We start from the raw sequence: 27,826 nt of genomic DNA on the forward strand, positions 1-27,826 counted from the left end.
AAAATCCCATCAAGCAACTCAGCCAAAATAATCCAAGATCTGGGCTTCGGTAAACACCGCACAAGCTGTAGAAATTAATCCTAAGAGGTTTACTTGACCCTAACATGGTTCTTAAGTAAAAGATTTTGAATACACCTCTACCCCGATATAACACGAATTCGGATATAACGCGGTAAAGCAGCGCTACTGGGGGGCGGGGCTGCGTGCTCCGGCGGATCAAAGAAAGTTCGATATAACGCGGTTTCACCTATAACGCAGTAAGATTTTTTTGGCTCCCGAGGACAGCGTTATTTTGGGGTAGAGGTGTACTCATTTAACCATCCTCTTGATCTTTGCTAATATAATAAAGATAATTTGTAGTTACACATTTTCTAGAGGGCTCAGTACAAACTGCGTATTTATAGAAAGCTTTTTAACTTTTTAATCCTGTCTCCTGAGTACTTAGTGGTTAGCCTTTAATATACAACCAGAGGTGGATCCTGTGAATACAATAGTAACAAAAGAGCACAAGACTAAATAAAATATTATAATGCTGTTGTATTTGTTGTTTTACAGACAAAAAAAGGAGTGAAGAGGAAAGCAGACACCACAACGCCAACAACAATAGATGCAATCCATGAATCCTCCTCGCTGCCCACTGAACCCAAGTCTGCCAAGATGGGCCCCCGAAGGGAAAGCAGCCGGCCAGTGAAACCTCCAAAGAAGGATGTTCCGGACTCTCAGCAGCATGTGGTAGAAAAGAGTAACAGTAACAAAGTGTCTGAGCAGTTAAAGTATTGCAGTGGCATCATCAAAGAGATGTTTGCCAAGAAGCATGCTGCCTACGCATGGCCCTTCTACAAACCTGTGGACGTGGAAGCACTGGGACTGCATGATTATTGTGATATCATTAAACATCCCATGGATCTGAGCACAATCAAAGTAAGCTCAGTTTCACATAGCCAAAAAAAAATAAAATAAAATAAAAAAAAATTGACTGCAGGAGGAATAACTTCCCTGGGGAAATGCAGTCTGTTTTACATGCCAACTCATGTATATGGGCGTACGTGTGCAGCTGCATGCTTAACATGGTGTATTGTAGATAGCCACCAAAAATGTGTGTGTTGCAAAAGAAAGGATTCTTCTCTGGGACTCTGTCTGAAATCAATTAACCATTCATTCTTTGTAACCTGAGAATTCTGGTAGGTGGAGTCTCTCATCTGTCCATAATGTGCTACTCTTTAAGTGACAGGTCCTGAAAAGAAGACAGTCCTTTCCAGAATGGGTCTTAAAAAAATAAAATAAAAAAATTGCCTGTGCATTTTTTTAAAGTAAATGTCCTCTACTATGGCCAGCCTACACTGAATACCCTTAGCCAAGATAATGGTCTCAATCAGTCAGTACAGATTGCTGTAGTAGGGGAATTTTCTTTAAAAAACAAAAAAAAAGAAAAACCACCACCACATTGGCTATTCACCTTTAAAGGAAATGTTCTGCTTAATGTAAAGGACTACGTTTCCAGAGCATTTAAATCGAAGCCTTCTGCTGTGAGGACACAGCTAGCTCCCTCTCATGGAGTATTTGAGAGTTACTTATCCAAGAGAAGTAATTGCAAAGCAGTCCATATCTCTGCTGAAAATGTCAATTCATTGTTTGGAGCACTGTCATTTTATAACCTCATCATGGACATAGCTTTAAACTGCAGAATTCTTTGGTTGTATCAATTCAACTCTGAGCCTTAATATTCACACAACCCAGGTTTCTTTTTTAAATACTTTAAGCAGAAGAAAGAGACAAATTTCTCTCTCCCCGACGCCCATATTGAGATTACACTAGGAACTTTGCCAGAATGAAGTGAATGAAGGAGTATAGTTTTTTCTTCAATTGAATAATTAAAAACTGTGCTGAAGATTGAGCTGGTACCATCGCCCCTTTTTCTGAATATGCATAATAACTTTGCGCATTCTGTAGTATTCTCCAAATCTAACCAAAAAAAAAACCAGCTAGGAAATTCTGAAAAACCACAAGTACAGAGAGGATCTGGATGGCTGAAGCATTGGTAATGGGATAACAAAGTTCTTTATTCCAGGTCACTAGTTGAAATTTAGTTCAAGTTGGTTGTGAGCAAAACTCATTGCCCATGACAACTGTTTTATGTTTATATGAAATGCATTGGTGGGTCTTGTTCCAGTTGCTGATGGTCAGGTGTCCACCTCTCAAAAAAACACCATCACTTTTGGCCTTGTTGTTGGCAGGCACAGCAGAGAGGCAAAGGATTGAATGAGCCATGGAGACAGAACTATCCTCACCTCTGGCTCCTTCAGACAAAAATTGAGGTATATAATGAGATGGTGTGGACAACTGTCGATAAATTGAGATCTGCACACATCAGGGCTTCACACCACTACATTCACTTCATAATAAAATGAGGTTGCTGTGCAGGGAGTTTATTTTAAGGCTTGTGTTTTTGTAATGCCTGACAGTCTCACTCTGGACTGACTAAGCCTGCACAGTTCAACTGCTTTGTTTCTTTAATCAAGCTCTATCTCTTCCCCGGGGGTGGGGATAAGATTCATCCGTAGATCCTTGGGGGATTTGTTCCCACACTACTCTCAAAAATCCTACATTGCCACAGCCAGTTGGATGTGGTTCCCTGTGTCTGACAGAAAAATGCCAAGCATGTTGCCTTCTTGAATGCTTCCAAGTTCCTGCTGACCTGAAGGAGGGATTATCCTGTGGTCCCAATTTCTAATTCCTCGAACTGTCACTGCTATGCTGGACTGACCCGACTTGCGGGATGTCTTTAACTGCTACTGACAGTTTGGGATTTCTCTTATAAGAAAGTGATACAAAGATTAAAAACTTGTTTGTTTAAAAAATAATTTCAGTTGTGTGTGTGTAAAGTTTTAGCGCATTGTTGTTCAAACAAAACCCTGCACTGTGATTGGTAATGATGTTCATGGGCATGGGGACCAGTAATCTAGTGGATTAGTTCCTTCATACTGTCCTTTGAATTGGTAGTCAGTGAATGTGTCTGCCACATGTGGGCAGTCGTGTTCTCCCATGTAGCTTGCAGCTGCCCATTATAATAGAGGGATGTTCTATGAAGGAATACCAGCTCCAGCATACAATGTTCCATTTTGGTCTCAGCAGTTTAGCTGCATTGTATGCTATTTCTGTAGTCGTCTTTTGGATGCACCTCCATATTATAGTTCAGGATGGCTGTAATCTGCTCCATTTTATGTAAATCCAATGCAGATCTCAGGTTTCTGGCAAGTTTCCAAAGCAGTGCTCCATTTGGCAAAGGTTAGATAGAGATGAAGATTAGGTGGAAGCCCAGAACTCTATGGATGCCATAGATCCAAGATATTTCTTGTCCATTCAGTAACTTGTTTTGCTTGCTCTGTTGATAGTGGAGTTTTGTTTTCCCTTCTAGTCTAAACTGGAGAACCGGGAATACAGAGATGCTCAGGAATTTGCAGCAGATGTCCGATTGATGTTTTCCAATTGTTACAAATACAACCCTGCTGATCATGAGGTGGTAGCTATGGCACGGAAACTGCAGGTAAAGAAACTGCTTTGTTAGAGTGCTTTTCTGTTTTGAACTCGTACCTGAAACTTTTTCATATTGGTCTAGCATAACCTATACCCTGAACTTGAAAGTAAAATAAATTGAAGTACAGAAATATACCAGAATGGTACACTAAATTTTCAAAAACAAATCTTCCACATTGCAGTGTTCGCATGAACTGTAGTTGCTATACCAGCTTGAACAGACTGAACTGGTAACTTTTTTTTTTCCTTCTTCGAGTAGTGTCCCTATAGGCACTCCACTTCAGGTGTGCATGCACCCCTTTCATCTTTGATTGGAGGTTTTCAGCAGCAGTGCCTGTTAAGCCCATGCATGAACTCCAGACATCCAAGTTCCCTGTCCCAACTATGAGTAGAGCTGTGTGGCAAACCTCTCTCAGCCTGAGAGAGTGTCTAGCATGCCTGCTTCTAGCGTTGCCCTAAGCTTGCTTTAGGATCATCTAATTTTTAATTTCGTGTAATTATTCACTTCTACAAGTTGTATTTTATCATTTCTTTGCTTCATTTGAGGCGAGCTTTTTTCAGTACTCCCCTGTACATCAGCCTTTGAGCGTAGTGCCTCATCAGCTTCTGCACCAGATTTCCCCCCACCTTTTCAGGGAAAGATGTTGGAGGGTACCAAATAGACACTTAAAAAGAGGAGTTCTAGTTCTCCTCACGAAGAGCCTATTTCAAAAAAGCCCCAGTGTCTTCAGAAATTGACTCTGTCAGAGACCTCAAGTCCCGGACTGCTGAGGCTCCAGGCTCCTGTAATACTGGGAAGTCTTCTAAGACTCAGAGCCCTTCAAAGAGCCACAGTAACAACCATACCTTGGTATCAAAGCTATACTCAGTACCACCTAAGCATGAACGCATTAGGAGAGACAATAAATTCTCTGCTTCCAGAAGCGCTGTACCGACAGGCCATCCTGTGCTGCCTTTGGTTTCTAGACAAGTGATCCAGGGTCCCTTGGTGCGTCCAAAGGAGTCGTCATCTTTGGTATCAATGACTTCTGCTAGACAGGACCCATCAAAGCAAGTCTCAACCTGGTACAGATTGTGGAACATCCCTCATTCTCAGCACAAATCCTGATACCACAAGAATTTAGGTATTCAAGAGACTTGTTTGTCTCAGAAGAGCCGAAGTCTCCCCTCTCAATGGGGAGTACCTGTTGATACTGATATCAACCGGGTCACCAGGATTAGATCTTTCCCTGGTGCCACCTGCTCCTCCAGTACTTTCTGAGCTAGGCAGAGCTCATCCTGTAGACAATAATGAGGACCCCTCTTCAGATTCCCAAATCTTTGTGCAAGGACCTGTCAGCATAGGGACATCTTCCCTGACACCTTTATGGAAAAAGAGGATCTAGGGGCAAGACAAATCTTTGTCCCTTCTCATTGGTCTGAGCAGCATTGGATGCCATGTTCTGTGCTTAATGGCTTTCCTCAGTGGCTATATTAGAATCTTTGGGCCACCAATTAACGGTTTTCAAGAGCCTCATGCCTTTCTCATGGTGACCACTGGGAAGACCGTTGCTTCCAACTGCTAGAACGCATGCAGCTTGTACCTTTGTAACATGACATGCCAGGTTACATCTTTGCTGTGTCCAGGGATGGGTCAGGATGATTTATAGCATGAAGAAGCACAATTTAGTGTCTTTCCCTCACTGAGTACTGGACTTACTCAGTTGGTGGAAGGACCCATCCGATGTTTGTGCAGGTGTTCCTTTAATCCAGCCTCATATCACCGTAACATTAGATGCAGCCATGGTGGGGTGCAGGGGCACACTTGTGGACACTCACCATTCAGGGCAAATTGTCTACCCAAGTGTCTCTTCTACACATCAACCTGGGGCTGAGGGCAGTCAAAAATGCCTGTAACTATTTCATTCCATTAATCAAAGGCAAATCCATCAAAGTCTTGACAGACAGCATAGCCTGCATGTTCTACATCAATTGTCAGGAGGAAAGGGGTGCAAGATCTCCCCCACTTCCCCACCCCCAGTGCTGAAGCAATAGAGCTATAGAACTGATGTAATAACCAATCACGTCCTTATTTCAGTCTCAACTTCCAGGTATATAAAACATGATGGCTGACAATCTCAGCTGTCACTTCTCCCTAGATAACAATTGGGAGCTGGACTTATGGATCCACAATTGCATTTTTCTGACCCTGGAGTTTCCAGAGGTGGACTTGTTTACTGCCACCACCAACAGGAAGTACAAGAAATTCTGCTCAAGAGGAGGGTGGACTCCTTTCCTCATTCCTTGGAAAAAAGGCCCCCTCTCCATGCATATCCTTCCACAGCTTTGATCTTGAGAGTGTTGAACAAGATCAGACAAGACAAACCCAGGGCCATTTTAAGAAGAACAGGAGTACTTGTGGCACCTTAGAGACTAACAAATTTATTAGAGCATAAGCTTTCGTGGACTACAGCCCACTTCTTCGGATGCATATTTAGTTATCCCATAGTGACCAAGTCAAGCGTGGTACCCTTAGCTGATTCGTCTTTGTTGTCTGGCATCTCCCTACTTGCTGTCTCAGGATTCCTGTTGGAGTCTTCATCCCAACCTGGGAATTCTTCATCTCAGAGCTTGGTTCCTTGATGGTTCTTGGGGATAGCATCTTCCTATTCTGCAGAGGTATAACAGTGATGTTAAACAGCAGAAAGATATCTTGCGAAACATTTGCCTTCAGAAATGTAAGAGATTTCACCACTGTGGTACTGGGCAGCAGTTTTCACGTGTTCATTCTTCCCTCTTCGCTGTCCTTGACTACCTGTTGGAACTGAAAAAGTCAGGACTCTCCATGAGTTCAGTAAAGCTCTTATGGCAGCCATAATGACCTTTCATTGCTGTGTTGAGGGATTCTCAGTGCTTGCTCACTCCAGGACAGCAAAATTCATTAAGAGCTTGAACCTTTCCACTGAATAGAGCTCACCCCTAAACTTAACTTAGTCCTTAATTGTCCCCTTTGAGCCAGTGGCTGCCTGTTCCCATCTTCACCTGGCCATGAAAACTGCTGTCTTGGTGGCTGTCACTTCTGCCAAAAGAGTTGGGGAAAGGGGGCTATAATCCCAGACCCTCCTTTTACAGTATTCTTCAGGGAGAAAGTTTCATTATGACAACATCATAGCCTTCTACCAAAGTTATATTTTGAATTCTGTATTAACCAATAATATTCCTGGATATTCATCTTTCAATCTTCTTCCCAAAACCACACCAGACCACTGAAGATTTTTCCCTCCTCACTTTGGATGTCCGAAGAGCATTAGCCTTCTATCTGGACAGAACCAAACTATTTTGAAAGTCTCCCAGACAGTTTGTTTATAGACCGATCCAGAGGATCCACAATCTCCACTCAAAACTCTCAAGGTTCAGCCTCCTTCTGAAGTGCCTAGCCCATTCCACATGATCTCAGCATGCTTCTGTAGCACTGCTGAAGGATATTCCAGTGGCTGAAATCTGAACAGTGGCAACCTGGTCTCCAAACACTAAGCTTTGACTCATGCTGCCAGATCAGATGCTGTCTTTAACATTGCAGTTATAACTTCAGTGTTGGACTCAAATCCAAAGCTCCCTCCTGCTTCCAGGGATACTGCTCGGGAGTCACCTGAAATGGAGCACCTATAGGGACATTACTCGAAGAAGGAGAGGTTACTCACCTTGTGCAGTAACTGCACTTCTTCAAAGTTTTGTCTCGCAGAAATCACAGTGGAAAAGGAACTGGGGGTAGTTTGCCCATGCAGCTCTATATCTCAGTACAGGGCATGAGGCCATCAGGAGCGCTTGTGTGGGACAAATGGGCACTGCTGCTGAAACTCTCTGATACAAACCTCCTGGGAGGCATCTGAAGTTGAGCCATCCATAAGAGTGGTGGTGGTGGGGAAATATCTTGAAGGACTGTAGTTACCGCACAATGTGAGTAATCTCTCCTTGGTTTCTGTAACTGTGTACTTTGTTTACCACCCTTTAACTGAAGTGAAAACTTGTTTTGCATCCCATCTTGTAAAGCCTCAGAAGCAAATAACTTTATAAATAACTTTGTCGTACTCAGTACTCTGTGTTGCCATCACAGTAATCCTTTATCAAAATTCAGTAATCCTTTGCGTCAGAGCCTTTCATTAAAATGTGCAACTCTCCACTCACTTCTGCAGTCTGTAGGGCTTTTTTAAATAGCAGTGTAGCTGACAGAAGGGAAGTGTTTCACTCAATATGGAAACTTCAGTATTCCATGAAAATGTCTGTTTATATTCGTATTCAGAGCAGCTGGAATGACTCTCCTAGTTCCAATAGCCTGCGTAGGAACAATCAATTATCTTTCAATAACTTCACACTCGTAACAGGAAGAAGATCCAGAATAAGAGCCCAAGGTTCCCACGGAGCTGTGCTCCCTTGTACCATCTCATTTTTTATGCTGAAAACACACATGCACTCTCTGCATTGGGCGTTTTGGCATATAGTTTGTGGATATTGCTGGGCTTAGAACAGAATATTGAAGGCCTCCTATAACTATCATGAAAGCTACTCCATTGTATTGCCCTGTACACCATACTATATTGGTATACTTAGATGTTCTGCTTAACCTAGCCTTTTCAGTGAAGACCAGATCTATCCAGACTGACAGCTTGTCAGGATGGCTTTTTAAAGGGAATTATATTTGGCTGCAACTTAACTCATCATCTTGCTCCTGCATCTCCCCTCCCTTGGAGATGATCTTATATTGGAGAATTGTCAGGCACTTATTGATGTAAATGTGAACCGGAAACATGTAAAGTTTTCACCTTCCTTCCAAGAGGAGAAGAAACCTGAAAGCACTTTGCCCATTCATCAGGTCTTGAAGCATTTTGTAAGGGTTGGATTACAAACTATCTTCGAAAATATGTAGGCAAGCTACCCAAGGGAAAACTGAGGAGTTCCTCCTGAAGTGAGCCAAAGTACTTCTCTCCAAGATACGCTTTGAGAGACTCATCTCTTTTGGTAGATAATATTCAAGGCGGTAGGAGCCATCGGGTGGTCCTATGAAGATTTGGCTATTCAGCTGAAAGTTTCACATCTTTTTTCCATTTTAGAGCAGTTTAATCAGTTCTTTCTGCTTTCCAACCCCAGCTATCGGGTTTTAAATTCCAACAGATCGATTTTAGGCCATGCACTTTGAGGACAGGGGAATTATACAGTTATTATTGTCCTAGGCATGTGTACTGCTATATATTCTCAGACACTAGGTTTCACTGTTCCACTTTTTCAATGCTGGTTACTCTTTTATGTTTCGACTCCAAAGGCACTATGTGGGGCTATTTTGTGGCTTCTTTGCTGCAATTGTGGGACTGTTTAAAGACATAATTAGCCTGAGCTTTCACAGTCCTAAAAAGCTGCTTCTGATCCATGTATGCAGAGTTGTTGTAGTTGTGTTGGTCCCAGGATATTAGAGACAATATGGGAGAGGTAATATCTTTTATTGGACCAACCTTCTGTTGGTAAGGGAGTCAAGCTTTCACAGAGCTCTTCTTCAGGTTAAGAGAGACAGTGGTATTTGGTAGCAGCTGTCTTGTGCGGGGTAGGCATATGTGGTGTGCTGTAACCAAAGCTACCTAGGTGAAACCATTGTTTCTGCTAATGATGTCCTAAATAACAGCGTTGTTTCTTTCACAGTTCACAGACTGGTTCTGTTGGTGAAGGAGTTCTCCTTGAATACATTATTTAAGCTTCATGTTTTTGAATGACCTGATGAGAACCCAATGAATTGCACTCCTTAGTTAAGGCAGCCAGTGGTGACGTGGCAGATGTGGTCCTCATGGGACAGTGTCATGCATAAATAGCAGTGTTTTGCTGGATCCTGCCTACCAAATACATTTCAGATAAATTTTAAAACTCAGCCCCTTCCCCTTGCTACTTTAACCTCCATTTTTGCACCCTCTTCTCCTATATATAGCTTCCATTGCTGGTTTTCACAGCTTTTCCCAAGCAACAGCAGAGTGAGATTGGCTTCTCTGATACTGAAATTCTAGTCAATTTCTGAATAGTTGCACTGACACTGACCAGTCTTAATTTTGCTCAGCTCTGGTTTTGAAAGCCTTAAGCAGCAAGAAGTACAGGGTGAAATCCTGGCCCTATTGAAGGCAGAGGCAAGATTCCTATTGATTTCAGTGGAACCAGGATTTCATCCACACACTAGACCTGTCTGCAGACTCAAGAAGGCAGGTCTGCATATTGGGAAGCTTTCTTCCCGGCCATTAAAGAGTGAAAATTTGCTTTTGTTTTTTAAAATGAAAGGTTAAATTCCGCAGAAATTGTTGGCTTATATGCAGGGAATTTTTCCTATATACCATTTTTTAATATTTGTTTCATATTCCTCATGTATCTAAATTCCTATCACTTTTGCTGCTGTGTGCTGCATTTACTCAAGCTATATATATGTCCTATTCCTGTGTGGCTTTGGATAAAGAATCCTGCACTAATGCTCCTTTGAGCTACAGATCTTTTGACTGCATCTTCACACTGTGTGTGACCTCTCAAGTTTCTTGTCAGTGCATCATAACTGTCTAGCTACAGCAATGCTCAAAGCCACACTCTGAATTTCTATACTACTGAGTGATCTGCTTAGCATTTTACACAGCATGTTAGTTTTTAAAATCATTGTTAAAATTGTTAAAAGGAGAGAGATATGTTTTAAGGAGGAACTGAGGGATTCACCACAGAGAGCCTGCAAGCATCAATGATGCTGGTATATCTGGCAGGAAGCACTTGGCTAGCACAAGGGAATTTAAATTACAGCTCAGTTCTAAACATCAGGGCTTCGGTATATGGGTGCTGTACCAGGCTACAGGCTATTACTACATGGAGATCACTGTTCTCCTTCCTCCCTGCCTCCTATAGTAATTTATTTGAAATCCTGGCCTCCCAGTCTCAGCATTCTGGGCATTTTCGCATTAATTGTGTCCTCTAACTTTGCTTAGGAGAATGAGACTAAATTATGAAGATGTGAAAAGTTAGATGCATGGAACTCCTCCTTTCAGGCTTTGAAGTGATGTTAGGGATCCATGTTAAATCATTTCTATCAGAGCTCTACCCAGTCTTCACTGTACAATACTGCATAGATGGATCCAACGATTGCATGACAAGGTCTTGGGCCAATCTGAAGATCATTTTGTGCCCAGCCTTCTAGTGTAGCACTAGAAGTGAGCAGTTTTAAGCCTGCTGACTGTCCTATTGTATAACAGAGGAGTGAAAGGCTGGTCTTTTTCCACTGAGTGCCTGCAACTTCAGAATGTTCTTCCCTCTGATATGCACCAAAATATATCAATGACATCCTTCCGGGCAAGATTTTAAAATTGTTTCCTGCTTTGTTTGCATTTTTATGGGGGTTTATTTATTGCTGAATGGTGGGTTACAAGGGTTTCCTATTCACCAACTTCTGGAAACTTCTTAATTTGGATTCTGGCTTTTTTGAGCAGAGCTCAATCCTTTGTTTTAAGTGAAGAAAAAATTGGTTGTACCTCACTTGTCTATAGGCTTTTTGTCTGGAGAACATTTTGAGTACTGTCAGTTTGACTACTGTTCTACTTGGAGCAGGTTTACAAAGACAAGAAGTGTTGATAGGCTGGTGATCATAACTGTCTCATTCCATGCAAGGAAGTCTTCCATGTTTTTGTTTGTTTGCATTACTTTAGCACGTAGAGGCCTGAACTGAGATTGTGGACCCATACTTACAGGAACCCATAAGGATTCTCGTCCATGTCAGAGACAGTGGGATCAGTCCTGGGATCAGTCCCACCCCTTCTCCTGTATGGACCACTAGGGTCTTTGGGCAGCGTATCCGCAGCAATTTTCTAGACCTCTGGCTCCACTGCACCAGGAAACTAGTCTCAAACATTCTCCTCCACCAAACCCCCAACACCAGAAGACCTTTGAGGGACAGGAGGCTAGGGTGGACAACAAGGCTACCCCTTAAACCCCTGTTTAATCTTTGTCTCTGGATGAAGTAGTCATGTTTCCATCACTATCGATGGTTGACCTTTTTTGCTGATTACAGGATCTTGTGAAGAGGATGGTGGACACCCCCGAGATACCTCTTAATGAGGTTAAAGACACACAATATAAGCTCCTGGACACTTTGTAGCCAGTGACACCTACCCAGGTTGCGTTACCCAATAATGACCAGCTCATGGATCCAGCAAAGGCTGTGTGGAAAATTTATGGCCCTATACTGGCAACTTGTAAATGGACAGATAAAAAATATTGTTACCCCAAGACTCAGGATTTTTGTTTTGCCATCCTCCAACTAATTCCCATGTGTTGGATGCCGTAAACAAGCTAGGTAAACAGCATTATTCCAGCTCTGCCTCTTATGACAAGGACCAGAAAAGGATAGACCTTTTTGGGTGAAAGGCTTACTCATCCGCGACCCTTGAATTTTGGATCACAAATTATCAGGCAGACATGGCTAAGTATGATGTCACAAGAGTTACAGCAAGTTTGCAACCTTTATTGAACATCTTCCACAAGAGCATAGAGAGCACTTTCAGGCTATCATTAAGGGCAGTTATTAGCCAGAACCCCTCTCCCAGCATTCTTGAATGCTGCAGACACTGCTACTAGATCCATCTCCACAGCAATTGTCATGCATAGGGTGTCGTGGCTCCAGCTGTTGGGGTTCCCGAGAGAGGTACAAAATGCAGTTGAGGACCTCCTGTTTGATCAGAAACTCTTCTCAGGAATACAGACGAGTCGCTGTACACGCTGAAGAACTCCAGGGCTATGGTGAGGTTTCTAGGTATATGGACTCCTACAAAAAAGAGGAGATTTAGAGGGTCTCAAACTGCCCAAAGATCATACCCAACACGATTCTCTGGATTTCACAGAACCTGCTAGAAAGAGACTGATATTTCGGAGGGGAAAAGTTTCCCACCCACCTTCAGCAAGTACCCAGTCATCTTTGAAATAGCTATTTTGACAGGATGGGCAAGGGCTCAACTCCTCCCTCACCTCTAGTTTGCAAACTGCAACCTTTTGCCCACCTCCACACTTTTGGAGACTGCCTTTCCCATTTCCAGCAGACAAGTGTCATGGAGGTTATAACATTGGACTCCACCATCCACTTTGTCCCTTCCTCCCTTCCACATCCTCTTCAGGGACTCCTCTGACAAGACTATACTGAGCCAAGAAGTACACTCCCTCCTTTGTTTAGTTGTACCAGCCCCACCCTGGTGCAGCAGCGGTTAATCCTTTTCTTTGGGCTGAGGAGTCGGCCATGCTCCCTCAGCTCTGCTGGGCATGCTCCAGCTGGAGACGAGATAAAAGGAAGCAGAGCTGCTCAGTCTGGGCTGACCGCTGGCGAGGAAGGAAGTGCACTGCTGGCTCCTGTCTGAGGACCGCCTGCACTCCAGGATTCAGAGGCCAGTCAGACAAAGACAACCCCCCAGGCTCAGGATGCCACAGAGAGTGGAGAGACCGTGGGGACCCAGAGACTGCAAACTGCAGAGAATTGGGTAGGAAGTGACCCAGGGAAACTTGGCAGGGAATCAGTTGTAGAACCAGAGACTAGCTCGGCGTGTTTCGGTAGGATCCCCGGTGAGCTGGTGGTGGGCAACCCCACCACCAACAGGGCCCTGGGTTGGGACTCAGTGGAGAGGGAGGGCCCGGGTCCCCCTACCCTGGCCACCACTCACCCCAGCGTGGTGGCCCAGCTCACCCATACTATTGACTCTGGCCGCTAGGCCGCGCTGCCCTGGCAGCAAGGGCTGAGCTATTGACTCTGGCCGCTAGGCCGTGCTGCCTCAAGACCAAAGACAGCCCTACAGACCCAGCCACAGGGCTGTAAAGCAGCTCTCCCCCACCCCAAAGGGTGACTGGATGTACCAGCCCTGCGACAAGGAGCAGTAGACCTCACAGGGGAAGGGGTTTTACTCAAGGTATACTTTTGTATCATGTCTCAAAAAAGTTCCAGATGGTGACCCTGGCAGCCCTAATCTCTTCTCTAAAGGCAGGAGATTGGTTTTCGGCCCTCGATCTACAGATTGCCTATTTCCATCTAGAGATACATCCTGCACGCAGGGGATACCTGCACTTCACCATGGGCCAGGATTATTTTTAGTGCTGAGTACTTCTCTTCAGACTTTGTTTGGCCCCAAAGGCATTCTAAAAGGCTTTAGCAGTAGTAGCTGCTCACCTTTGGTGAGAAGCAATTTTAGTCATCTGGTATCTTGATGACTGGTTAGTCAAAGGGCTGATCTTACAAACCAGTACTAACTTCCATGCAGAGCCCCCTCTCTCCTCCAAGAATTGGGTCTCCAGCTAAACATTAAAAAAAAAAAATTATCCACATTAGCCCCTGTAACAGAGAATACAATTCATAGGGGTATATTTGGATTCGTTGGTAGCCAGGGACGACTTTCTCACATACAGATTCGTAACTTTGTCACATCTGGTTGGGACAAGTCAAGGAAGACCCTGTACTACAGTAAGGAACTGTTTGCAGCTCCTGGGTCATATGACAATTTGCACCTTTGTGACCAAGCATGCAAGATTATGCCTTTGCTGCTTTTAGGGCTGATTCAGGGGGACCTATTGGACGAACAGGTTAAGGTTCCCCTCCAGGTGAAGAACTCTCTGGATTGATGGCAAGATTAATGCAAAGTCTGTGTGGGTGTCTCGTTGATCCAACCTGCTCCAATAATAAGTGTGACGACAGATGCATCGCTGTTTGTTGAGATATACTCTCATCCCTCACTCATAACTCAGGGCAGGTAGTCTCCTCAGTCAACTGGTCTCAACATCAGTTTGTTGGAACTCAAGGATTGCCTACCTTGAGTTCCTGCCCTCATCAGTAGCAAAACAATCACAATCATGACAGACAACATGGCTTGCATGTTTGATAACAACCAGAAGAGCGAGATTCCCTTTCCTGTGCGCCGAAGCTAGAAAGTTATGGAACTGGTATATAGCCAATCAGAGTCAGATCTCAGCCGTTTTGCCTTCCTGGAGCCCAGAATGTCACAGCCAGTTGGCTCAGCCGTCACTTCTCCCAGGACTAAGAATGTGAGTTGGACTGTCAAAATTGAGGTACCAGGCTTGGAGTCCGATCGAGAGGTAGGACGAAGCGCAAGCTCCATGAGGAGGGCCCTTAAGCAAATATCCCGCTCCTTCTGAGTTTGAGGGTGAAAGTTTTTGCAGATTCTGCACTTATCCTTTCTGTGGGACTCCCTCAAACATTTTAAACAGCTCTCTTGGGGGTCACTAATGGGCATCGGCCGGCTACACAATGAACATGGCTTAAAACCTGGGGAACGGGCATGCCCCGCTCCGAGGCGCAGTCCAAGCCGGGACTCTAAACGACGACTGTAACACTTAACTTAAAGATCTGACTAAGTACCTAGCAACTAACAACAAAGGAGAACAATGGACTGTAAGGACCACTAACACACTTGCGATGCAAGACAAGGCGCTCCAACCAACCGTCATGGGCAGTAAGAAGGAACTGAAAGGGCATAGGGTCGTCAACGCCTAATATACCAATACATGAGTGTGGCCGACCCTACAGATACCACTAAGGCAAAAATCTCCCAACTGTGCATGTGGGCACGCACACACCTAGAATGGAATGGACATGAGCAACACATCTGAAAGAACAACAGTTACAAAAAGGTAGGTGACTGGTTTTTTTTGTTGGCTTGCTTGGAGATTCAATACAAATAATTTTAGCTAGAAAACTCCATACAAAAAATTACATTAAGAAAATATCAACATTGCGAAGTTAAGCACTCGGAAGCCAGGAAATGCTAAAGTTAAGACTGAATGTGTAAAATCTTGCAACACTGGCTACTAATCTGTATATAATAGAAAAAACAGACTTCATGAAAGTCTATATAGTATGCAAATAAACAATAGTTTCTTGAGTAACTACACATGTGGATTCCACGCTAGGTGTTGGTGCGCACGGCTGTCAGAAACTTTTTCCCTCTATAGTACTTGCTTAGCAGCTTGGGCCCCCACCCCATTCACCATTACATGCAGATATAAAAGGTAGCCCCCCTCAGTTCCTTTTTATTGCCCATGACACTCATTGGAACTCTGTTCTATATCAGAGCAGTTCTTTCTCTCAGCCTTTGTGAACGTAACGTGTGTGTGTATATATACATAGTCTAGTCTTTAGTATTATTAGCCATGGCCAAATGAGCAGGGGAGTTGCTGGCATTAATGCTGGGACTTCCACAGATGATGATCTTTAAGGACAAGGTTTACCTGCATCCTCATCTGAAGTTGGTCCCAAAGGTGGCTTCCACTTTCCACATCAACCAGCCAATTTATTTGTCAGTATTCCTCCCTGCTTGTATGTGGTATTGGGTAGAAGAGCATTTGCATATGTTGGACATAAGAGCCTTGCCATTTTACCTGGACAAATCAGTCACTTTCATAGATCCTTCCAGTTGTTTGTAGCATTGGCAAACGGTAAGAGGTCTCCTCCACCCAGAGAATTTCTTCCTGGATTGCACCCTGCATATGCATGCGTGATGACTTTGGCTAATGTCACAGCTCATTTGACGAGGTCACGGTCAGCCCCAGCGACCTTTCTGACACAAGTCCCAGTTGCAGACATTTGTAGTTGCAGCCTGGTCCTTGGTCCACATCTCCATGATCCACATGCTGTGCTTAAGACTCCAAAGACAATGCTAGAGGAGAACAAGTTGTTCTCCAATCTTTATTGAAATAGATTCCAATCCCACTTCCTGTCTTATGGCTTCTGAGTCACCAAGAGTGGAATGAACATGTGCAATTACTCAAAGAAGAAAAAGGGTTACTAACCTGTTCCAAAACTGCTCTTCTTAGAGATCTGTTGCACGTGTCCATTCCATGACATGCACTCTTACCTATCTTCATTGGAGTTATGGCAAGAAGGAACTGAGGGGCTAGAGGGAGCTCTGCTCTTTATACCTGCATGCAGTAACACACAATAGCAGAGGAAGTTTGAGCCACCAACCGGTACTGCTGAAGGAAAAAGTTTGATGGCCATGCACTGGGCATACAGACTCCAAAAGCGAAATTGACATGTGCAACACATCTCAAACAGTAGTTACGGAACAGGTTAGTAACAATTTTTCGTACTAAGCCCTGCAATCCAGTCTGAACCAGACTACAAGTGTCAAGTCTGGGACAGCTGGGTTTGGCTCTCCGCCTACCTGTGAGGTCAGCCTGTGGTGGTTATTTGTGACAGCAGCTGTGTGCCTTACTCCTGCTGTCTGCCACCATCTGCTAGTGTGTGTGTGTGTGTGCTGCAGTGTGAGAGGTATTGTGATGCCTCAGCATACTCATTTTGCAGGGTACACACAGCAGAGCATGGGTGACAGGACCAGAGCATGCAGCTGCCTCTGTGCCAACCCCACGGCAGGAGATAGCAACAGTCGCAATTCGGGTTCAGGGGAATGGAGTAGAAGGGTCAGGGTTGAAGTCAGGTCAAAAAATGACTTGACCTTACTTGGGTGGGACCTAAAAATTAGGTCTGAGCAGACCTCTGGTAACTGAGAATATTATGATTGATCATATAGATAAGGTTTTAAATTGCACGTTAAGAGACGCGTACATCATACTAAAAATGGAAAGTCAGTCTGTAACCACTGAGAATGTGCTAGAAATTGGTTCTTTCTGTGGCTCTGTGCTCAATAGTGTCATGTTTTGATATGACTAGTTAATCCTTTGCCCATTTCTGATCACTATTTTGTGCTGTTCATAAAGATGTTTGCTTGTATTTGAATATAAATTAGTGAATTTTTGTTAATAGGTTAACAATGTATTTTTGCCACTAGATGGTATCTCTGTCAACTTCAAGCTGCTTTTATTGGATTATTTTTTCTGCCTGTTTTATTTTTAATTATTACTTGTTCCAGTTGGCAATTGTAGTTTTCAGTTTCTGCATTAACCTGCTGTGAAAGTGTTGCTTTTCATTGTTAAACACCTCAGATGCAGAGGCAATTTGTTTTTGTGGCGGGAAGGTTGTCTGATTAGTAAAGCTTGTGAAGCACTTCAGGAACTTTAGAGCCTTGTCTGCACGAGGCTTTTTTTGCCAAAAACTTGCCAGTAACCGTGCTACTTGTTAGGGCAGACAGGGCTTTAGGTGGCCACCTATGATATGATTGATCAAAATTTGTATTACGGTAGTGCTTAAAGGTCAACAGATTGGGTCCCTAATGTGATAGATATCCACACACAATAAATGGCAGTCCCTGCCCCTCAAGAGCCTACAGTCTACCCCACTGCATCTTCTTAGACCTTCTGTAAGCAAAGTTAGATGATACGGTAGTTAAAATGTAAATGCACACCTGGAGTTACCTGTGCACTAGTGCACTTACCATTGCTACCAAGTTGAGAAGCTGAACTGGAGGTAGCAACAGAGAGAATATTTTGGCAAAAAATCTAGTGTATACAAAGTCTATGGGAAGGCAAATGGTGCTATAATTACTTTGATTTACAAAAAGCATATAGAGAAAAAATCATACAGATACAAGTTCTTGAGGCCAAGACTGATGAGAGTTCAGAGATGGGTGCGACTGAATTAAAAGTGCAGGAAGGTTTCAAGAAAGGATTTCATTCAAGTCATAGTGACAGGTGTGGTACAAGAGCCAAAGTAGACTAGTATATAAGTCAGTACAAATTTCATATCTGTGATCCTTTGCCTGTACTCTAAGGGAGGACAAAGGAGAAGGAAAAGCATGTTGGTTTTGTGTTCAGTTTCTTTATTTAAAAAGTCCTGTTAAATGTTTGTTGCTCAAAGGAATCATTAGTCTCTTGTGTAAATATTTTTGATAATGCTTAATAGCTGATTTGTGAAATGAGGTTATTGATTTATTTTATTTAACTGTGTCTTAAAATAGTTTCATATTTAAATAGTAAATTTTTATACTGCAGCATATTTTATTTGGTGAACGATTAAAATGAGTTACGTAAATACATGGGTAAATATTTATTTTCATACCAACAGTATGCGTAGCACCATGATGAGCAGACATGTGCCCTGTGCTAAAGAGTTTCTAATCTAAGTTGTATACACAGTAGAGTTAAGAGAGAAACTCTTACATACACAAAACAACCACTCTAGGTTAAATGTTGAACTTCCAGGCAGAAGGTGAATTTTTGCCTCATTCTTTTAAATGCATTCAAAACTTGATAGAGGGATGGTACTGAAAATCCTGACAGCAGAAGTGTGTCATGGAGAAAGATGAGAACTTGTGCGCTCCCTCTCCCTCCCCCCCCCACCGCTTTTTTTTGTTTTGTTTTTTTAGCAGCAGTTACTTAGGGCTGTTCTTCATATTTATCATTTCAAAACTTCGTTTCTAACCATTGTATTTTTGTTTTACCCACATTTACTCTTTCTCTATATAAATATAGTTGAAGAGAAGAGCTGCAGTTATATGAACAAAGTCCCTTATTTTCTTCAGATCTAAATTATTCACAAGTTACATTTTATTTGTAAAACCCTGCACTCTTTCTATGAAAGGGATTCAAATGTGAATCACAAAGGTTTTGATAAGTAAAAAACTTGTTTATCTGATTTTAAAAGTAAAAGGGCTATGGCTCTTGAAAATACATATAAACAAAACTGTTCCTCTTAAGAGTCAGAAAGCTGAGATGTGGTCATCTTGGTCTCTCTGCTAGAGTGAGAGAGTTCACAATGGGAGACAGCGTAAGGTTTGTGAGAGAAAAAATTAATGTCTCTAAAGTTCAGTTTTTTCAACCACTTAAGGATAATGGTGAGTGTTTCAAGTGTTGCTAAAATCCTATGTCATTGGTTATGTCGTCTTTTGGAATCTTACAGGGAAAAAAACTTTGCAGTTAAACATTCAAACAAACAAAATGGACAGATGTTGAAAAATACTTTTAGGCTTTCATATCAGACTCTTAAATGTTCTCGTTTACAGTTGCCATATCATTGATTTAAGTCAGTGTTTCACTTAAAGGTGACTCTGCACCCTGGTTCACACTAAAGTATAATTGCAAGTTGCTTGGTCAAGTGATAAATGTAATTGAGGTGGTGTTTGCTTTCTGTAGCCAGCTGGTTATGATGTAATCAGTGTCTTTAGGAAACGGAGCTTGTACCTTTGCAAAGAAGGAGGGCAGACAGCAGTCACTGCCATGGTACTGTTAAGAGGGTATTTGCATAATTCTTGTTTTAAACTGTCTGTGCTGAATAAAGTGTTAGTACAGGCTATAACTTGGCACAGAAAATTTCAGCATGCAAAGAGCACTTGTCTTAAAAACGAACAAACAAAAAATAATACAATTTCTAACTATTTCTCCCCTGTCCCTATTGTTTCCTTCAAGGGTATTGTGGTTAAAGTCCAGTTTCCAGTCAGATTGCAGATCTTGGGGAAATTATTTAAATGGTACAGCCTTATATTTCTAATAGCCTCGTTGTTTGTCTCCAGGCAGCTAATGCATTCAGCATTCTGAAATTATAAGTAAAATATCAGAAAGGTAGCTAGACTTTTACAGTAAAGTCCTGGATTTGGGCCTTTAACCTTGATGTCATGGTAATGTGGCCCACTCCTAGTTATTTCCTTTTAAATGTATGTTTAAATAGCTAAGTCAGGTAGGCCATATGTGAGCAAAATGACTGCATATCAATCAGGCAGAATTACCCCCTTAATTGTTCTGAGGCACAAGCCACAGATTGCTTGTAACGTGCAAAAATATGACTGAGCAGAGATGACTGAGCAGTGCATGCTTAACTGACAAATACAGACTTAATATTATGATTGGTAGCATTTATGTGGCTTTTCACCATAAACATGTTTTTACATTTTTTAAATATAAACCTTTTAAAGAGTCATGCTTTAGTTTTTACATATTGAATGATAAATGGGTTAGAGAATATTTAAAATGGACTCTTCTGCTGTTAGACTAACTTGTTTCCCCAGCTGCCTTTGCTCTAGGTGGGGATGGTGCTTTGGCATGTCACAGTAACTAAATGTTGGCGTTTGGGACTCCTCTGTACCATGAAGAGCTTTTTTACATTTGCCTTATTTAAAAACTAAATCCCAGGCACTATTTACCTGACTGAGCAGTTAGGATGTGCTCTGAGAATTTAGTTCAGATAGCGTTGTGTGTCTCTCTCATTTGCCTTACCTGTAAAAAGATGGTGTTTCTAATTGCCAGCCCTACTATCTGGGATCTGAGAATCAACTTGGGTTATATCTGAATATAATTTGTCAGCAAGAAAGATTCTGCACCGGAACTTGTTTAACAATTCAGAGGATAATGACTGACCCAGGGTAAAATCCATTTCTCCCTCCCATTGGCTCTGCAAGACTAATGTCAATATTAAAATCTTATTTTGGCACTAAAGTGGATGCAATATATATTACTGAGGATACAATTTAGTCAGAGGTCATGGAAGTCATGAATTCTGTGACTTTACCAGGCCTTCTTGACTTCTTTAACTTCACCCTGTTCACTAGGAGGGTGGTGAAGCACTGGAATGGGTTACCTAGGGAGGTGGTGGAATCTCCTTTCTTAGAGGTTTTTAAGGTCAGGCTTGACAAAGCGTTGGCTGGGATGATTTAGTTGGGAATTGGTCCTGCCTTGAGCAAGGGGTTGGACTAGATGACCTCCTGAGGTCCCTTCCATCCCTGATATTCTATGATTCTATGATTCACCCAGGGCTGTGCACCACGCCCCTGCAGCTGGAGCCATGGCTATCTCCTCCGCCCCCACACACTCGTGTCTGGAGCCAGGGCTGTGCCCCCCATCCCTGTGGCAATGGGGCTCGGGCTGTCAGTCCCCCATGGGGCTCCAGTTGTCATACCACCCCCAGCAGCTGCCCCCCTCCCCTTCCCTCTCTTCCTCCCCCCCCCCCCGCCCCCCCCACGTTATTTTAAGTAAAAGTCACAGAGAGGTCATGGCTCCTGTGAATTTTTGCTTATTGCCCACAACCTGACTGTTATTTTTAGTAAAAGTGACAAAATCTTAACCTTACGTATTACGCACAGGGAAGAGACCTGTCGAGTAAGAAGATGCCCTTTTTACATAGTTGCCTTTCCAACCATACTCTAAGCAACCCAGTACTGTAGAGCAGGTGGAGAGCCTGCCAGGGTTTTAAAGAACACCATAAGACTTCAGAGAAGCTAAAATTATTTAACCATAAAAGCAGGGTGGAGGAATACCTCCCCCTGGACAAATCTTTACAGATAGTCTGTACGAGAAGTAGCATTGGTAAAGGTCTTTTTATATCCTTTCCATGCCAATGTTGGTGCAGAAGGCAGAAACCAGTCCTTTGCTGCTGCTCCCCATTAGCTCTGTGGTGTTGAGATCAACTATTCTGCCCTCACTACTAAAGGGGGTTCCTAAGATTTCTCTTGGGTGCTTTCATTTCCACTTGGCAGCTTCACATGGGGGTATATGTTGGCATCTGCAGTACATGCTTCAGATATGTCACGTGCTTCCTTCTGATTCTGGTGGAAATGAGCTGCTGGTTAGTGATTTCTCAGATCTCTTCACTGGGGATTTTTTCCAACCAATGCCCAGAATCTTTCATAGGCACTTACTTTCGAAGCTGTCTGGTTTTCTGACTAACATTTTAGTAGCTCTCCAGCTCTCGCAGCCATGTGTTAGCACCGAGATTACTTTTGAATTTAAAATTGTTTTGTTCTGGCACTGTATATTTTTGATTTCCATAGGTGGTTGAGTTTAGTGTATGCTCTGTTCTTGATGTCACTTCCTTCTTGAGGTCTCTGTTGGCTAACGGTGCTGCCCAGGTGGATGAACTGTTTTACTTTTTTGATATTTTAGCCTTATAACTTGCTTAGCGTGTTATTTTTGCCAAGTTGTCTGTCTTGATAAGTTTTTATGGGCCTCACTCAGTAGTGCAGTATCAGCAAAGTCTAGGTCTTCTAGGCATTTTCCATCTGCCCATGCTGTTCTGATGTTTGTGTTGCTAATGCATTTTGTTATCCAGTCTTTTGCAATGCCAAACAACAATGGAGATAAAATGCAGCCGTTCAGCACCTGTGTCCACATTGAACCATGTCATCTGGTTGTTCAGATTTAGTATTAGCCATTCTGTAAGGGGATTTTTTTCAACATTTCAGTATATCTCTGTACTGGGTTTTGTATTAAAGTCTTGACTCTGCAAGCATAGTTGTAATTTTTCTTTAGGACTGCAGTCTACCATATCCTCCAAATCTCACGTTTACCCTTTGACTTTAATTTTGTTTAAAATATCAGTTAAGGAGTGAACAGAGAAGTAGTATAGTAGCGTGGTAAGCTTTAAGCTGACTCAAAGTTATTTTTAATTAAGGAAGCTAAAACATTGAATTCTATTCTTTAGAAGTAATTTTGAGGAATTGTTTGCGCCCTCTGAACTTTGTCTTTTAATAAGTAAGGAAGTTTCTGCCCTGAATTGGACAATCAACGTTTTTTTGCTAATCCATAGAGCTGTTCTGCTGTTTTAGTAGGTTTGATCATCCTGCACCTTAGTATTTATTGTGTAGATAGTATCATCAATTCAGCACTCTTACCTTATTTAGTTACATAAGTAGACTTTGAAGGATCAGATTTTTATCGGTAAATGTCAGTAAACCTCAATTTCACTATACACACACAAACTGAATATTTCGAGCGATAATAGAAAGTTACAGATAAGCAAAGCAAGAAAAATGCTGCTTGAGAACTGTTTGATTTAAGGATATTTACTTTGTTTGTTTGTATATGTGATATTGGCAATTTGTATTTTAATGGTGGTAAAGCTTTAACTTTTTGAATCTCTACATCTGCTGTCATTAAATAATTGACTGACCACCCCATGCTGCCCTGCGACTGTGGACATTTAAATAGATAAGTAGAAAAAAAAAGTTTAAAACTTGTAATTTTTTTGCAACTGTGAAAAATTAAATGGACAAAAAATGCTTAAAAATAAACATTGATATCAGAAGTTGAATTCTGCCAAGCCTGTACAGAACATATATTGATCTTAGTCTGTCCTCCCTTCGTTCCTTCAAGGAGGGAAGGCTTGTCTGTGTTTGTCAGGGGCTTATGTTGCTTGAATAATAATCATTATTACATGCCGAGCTGCTTGTAAATGTGTATTTGTATAGTACTTGCAAACCTAGCATTATTTTTCAATGTGTTTTTCTCCCCCAGGATGTTTTTGAGATGCGCTTTGCTAAAATGCCAGATGAACCTGAAGAACCCATGATTCCAGCCTCCTCTCCAGTAGTGGTGCCACCCCCAACCAAGGTGGCCCCCCCTTCGTCCAGCGATAGCAGCAGTGATAGCTCCTCCGATAGCGATAGCTCATCAGATGATTCTGAGGAAGAACGAGCTCAGCGACTAGCAGAACTCCAGGAACAGGTAATGTGTTCTGCGGGTCTAGGGGCTAGAGCAGGGGGAACTAAGAGTCAGGCATTCTCAACTCTTCTACTGACTTGGGTGACCTTGGGCAATTTGCTCTAGCTCTTTGCCTTAGTTTATCCATCTGTAAAATGAGCTACCAGCTTCCCAGGGGCTGTGAAGCTCAATTGTAAAGTGCTCTGACATCTGTCGTTGAAAGGGCTTAATGGGAAAAGTATTAATAAATATTGTGGTGTCTTTCAAAACATTTGATTATGTTCTATTTAGTACACATATAATGTTCAAAAAAATCACAGCAGCACACTATACATTGCCTTGAATTAGGTAGCGTCATTTGAATGGATAGAATACAGTTTTGGGCTGGCTCAACTTAAGACTAAAGTGTGGCACGTGAACTTATAAAATGGGGCCTGTAGCCACCACCTCTGATAGGGAGGTGCAGCCCCGAATACAGGCAGTGCTCCATCTGAATCATTGTAGCCTCACAGGCCCTCCTCGTCCATTAAATCATTCATTGTCAATAGCATTTAGTGTCCAACTGGCGCAGAGGAAGTGGGCAGTCTGTTCTTGGCCGAAAGGTGAGGAGAGTAGTAACTTTATAAAAACTTCCTACCCCCTGTCAAGCGGGTCAGGGTGCTTTAAAGTATAATGGAAAAAATAATCAGTGTACAATAAAAAGCATCTAGAACTGACCCACTTAATATTCAAAGAGATGAAAGCAAGTGAGAGTAGCCAGGCCAGAAAGGAGAAGAAAGGAATGAATATGGGAGTGGAGGTGATGCAGAACGAAAGTATCTTGATCTTTGTGTGTCTGCCTCTTAGCTTAAAGCAGTGCATGAACAGCTCGCTGCCCTGTCCCAGCCACAGCAGAGCAAACCAAAGAAAAAGGAGAAAGACAAGAAAGAAAAGAAAAAAGAGAAGCACAAAAAGAAGGAAGAAGTAGAGGAGAATAAGAAAAGTAAAACCAAGGAACCACCACTCAAGAAGGCCAAGAAAAATAATAGCAACAGCAGTAACTCAAGGTCAGCTTTGTGTCTGTCGTATCTTGCAGTTTTTGTATTTTGCTGCACTGAGGAACAATAGAGAGTTAGAGACAACCTTCTTGCATTCAGGATTACTTCGAACAGTAACCCCTAGTGCCTGTGGTGTAGTGATGGCTCCCTCTGGGGTTTCTCCCTTCTGTAAGGGCCTTGGCATTGATAGTATCAGTTCCAGGAACACGTGTTGGTGCAGCCCCCAATCAGTTGTGCCTCAGTGTGACAGTACTTGTTTTCACTCATGCACCCCTGTGCTTCTGTGTCTGGCTTGTGGGGCTGCCATTAGTATCCAGTATGAGATATGATAGAGAATTAATTTTTGTTCCTCTGTATATTGTCACTGTGACATTGAATCCCAGATCCTGGAGTTTTTTAGATTTCATCTATCTTCCCCTCCTGGGTGCTGGAGGGATTGGCTTATCAGGGAAAAGGTTATGAGCTAGATATTTACAGTTGGGTAAGTGACAACTCAGCAGAGGTAAAATATCCAAGTATTTCAAGGGCATAACCCCCAGCCAGGGGGAGGAACTATTTACAGTGCAACAAAGCATCATAACTTCGGGTAATGGGATGAAATGAAGAAAGGGGAAAATGTAGTTTGCATATAAGTAGAAACTGCTTGCAGTGAGCTTGATTAGGCTGCAAAATTGTCAAAAGTAAGGGATATGAGCCCATTTCTCATCCCCTACCCCCACCCCCCATTTAGGGCATTGAGGCTGGATAAAATACCAGACAATGTACTGCAGAGCTCAATTGTAAATTCTTCCCAGGGAACTGAACTGACTGTGGCCTAATAGATCTCTTACTTCTCTAATTTCATTGGTAATCCTTTTGCTACATAGGCTGTGCATTCTGTGTTAACGCTGAGGTGCTATGAATCTGGCTGAAGTGTGACCTCTTCAGTTAGATACACATCCTTTTTATAACTACAAACCTAAAGTTTCTCAAAATCAGTGATGGTCTAATTTCTGTATTCTCAGAATAAAACCACAACCCTAGTATATGAAGTCTCTAACAGATAGTTATTTATTCTGAGGACAGTTTTTTTTTGTTGTTTTTTATGCCTGCTGCTTCTTGCTTCCCCTCCTCTCCCACACGCACATATAGATCAGGAAGTCAGAAATCGTAAGAGGGATCCATATATTTAATGCTGAAAATGAATGTCACCAAGGAGTGCCTATCTGTCACGTTCTGGTCTCTCTGCCCTCTTACCCACCCATTCCAATTGTATTCTTAATAGCCTCCTGAAAATAAACAACTTTGATCATTTTTAATTAGAGTGTAATGTAATCAATGTTACATTTAAGACATTAATATCAAGCTGCTGCTTTTTAAATGCCTCACGAATTTGTTGTTTCTATAATAATGTTTTATAATTATTCCTAAGTAGTAAGAAGGAGCCTGTGACGGTGAAGAACAGCAAACCCCCTCCTGTCTACGAGTCTGAGGAGGAGGACAAGTGTAAGCCAATGTCCTATGAGGAAAAGAGGCAGCTGAGCCTGGACATTAATAAACTCCCTGGTGAGAAACTGGGCCGAGTTGTCCATATCATCCAGTCAAGAGAACCCTCGCTTAAAAACTCCAATCCTGATGAGATTGAAATTGACTTTGAGACATTAAAGCCATCCACATTGCGGGAGTTGGAGAGATATGTAACATCATGTTTACGGAAGAAGAGGAAACCTCAAGGTACCTTTCATCCTCAAAGCAGTTTACTTCACATTCCAGCGATGTAGTGCAAATCTTGTGTGAGAGAGAGAGAGGCGCGCGCACACACACACACAGACACACACATATAGAGAGAGATGATGCACATACTGTGTATATAGGTATTTATATCCTCATGCCAGGGAAGAGAAGAACTCATTTCAAAACTACTACTTTTCTATCAAAAGATAGATTAATGGCACAACAGCATGTGTGTTAAATCTTACCACTGGACTTTAACTCAATGGCTTGTGATTTAGGGCTCACTTTATCTTAATATCCCTGTACTTTGATCTCTAATGTAAATATTTTTTTCACTCCAAACACTTGATACAAGTGACACATCATACTGCCGGCTAAATGGAATATTACATGCTGTTTCAATCTCATGCAAACTTTCCTTGTAAAACCATTTAGTTTTCTTTTATTGTACAACAGTATTTGCTCTGGGCTGCAAACTCACCTTCAGTGTGCCAAAAAAGCCCCAAAGCACCTCTTCTCACTGAAAGAATGCTCTCATGCCAAACTGGGGCGCCATCCTGTGAAACAGTTGGCACATGTATAGGCCTGGATTTGGGATTGTCCCAGGCATGAGACTCACTACACTGGGGCTGCCATCCTGGATTCTTTCCACCAGATTTTGGAGCTGTTTTCGGATTTTGTTTTATTTTTTAATATATGGTTAATGCTTAGAAAAGCATTTTAAAGTTGAATAAAGCCTCTTACAGAATCAAAAGTGACTGTGCACGTAGAGGGGAGTTTGCAGAATTCTCCAATAACCCATTCCCATGCTTTTCTTTGTACTGATATATCCAAATAAAACCTTTACGTTTGGAATTCAGCAAGCCATAAGAAGATGTGAAATTGCCCTATGTGCTGCTGGCCTAAGCATCACTTGTAAGCTTATTTGGTGTTTTGGAAAGAAAAATAGCCTAGAACTTGAAGTGTAAATGTCAAATGCTGCATATGCATGAAAAGCCTTCTCTAACACAGATTGCAGAAGGATTGGGTCATGTGCAGGATTGAATATATGCAGTTTTGGACCCATTATAATTCATTGGGTCAATAGCATTATTTAAAAAAAATACTATGCATTAATTATGGGCCAGTATAATCTAGTCAGTAAATAATATGTGTGTGAACATTTCTAGCACACTTTCCTTCTGCAAGAATCTGATACATGCATGTTTATGGGT

At 42.3% G+C, this 27,826-nt stretch overlaps 1 protein-coding gene across 31 annotated transcripts in view; it reads left to right on the plus strand.

The window, feature by feature from the left end:
• Positions 1 to 27,826, plus strand: part of BRD4 (bromodomain containing 4) — a 209,512-nt gene that overhangs the window by 133,100 nt on the left and 48,586 nt on the right. For 11 of the 31 annotated variants that reach the window (XR_010594492.1, XM_065576374.1, XM_065576368.1 and 8 more), the window contains 6 exons: positions 556 to 921; positions 2,235 to 2,315; positions 3,416 to 3,544; positions 23,677 to 23,886; positions 24,709 to 24,908; positions 26,311 to 26,612. Coding sequence is in view for 29 of the 31 variants with exons in the window: in XM_065576374.1 (XP_065432446.1) it covers positions 556 to 921; positions 2,235 to 2,315; positions 3,416 to 3,544; positions 23,677 to 23,886; positions 24,709 to 24,908; positions 26,311 to 26,612 (1,288 nt within the window). In the remaining 2 variants the exon portion in view is untranslated. The remainder of the gene's footprint in view (positions 1 to 555; positions 922 to 2,234; positions 2,316 to 3,415; positions 3,545 to 23,676; positions 23,887 to 24,708; positions 24,909 to 26,310; positions 26,613 to 27,826) is intronic. The other 20 variants (XM_065576384.1, XM_065576379.1, XM_065576365.1 and 17 more) reach the window with 5 other exon arrangements.

This window comes from Chrysemys picta, chromosome 22, assembly GCF_011386835.1.
Source record: "Chrysemys picta bellii isolate R12L10 chromosome 22, ASM1138683v2, whole genome shotgun sequence".
Lineage (NCBI taxonomy): Eukaryota > Metazoa > Chordata > Testudines > Emydidae > Chrysemys > Chrysemys picta.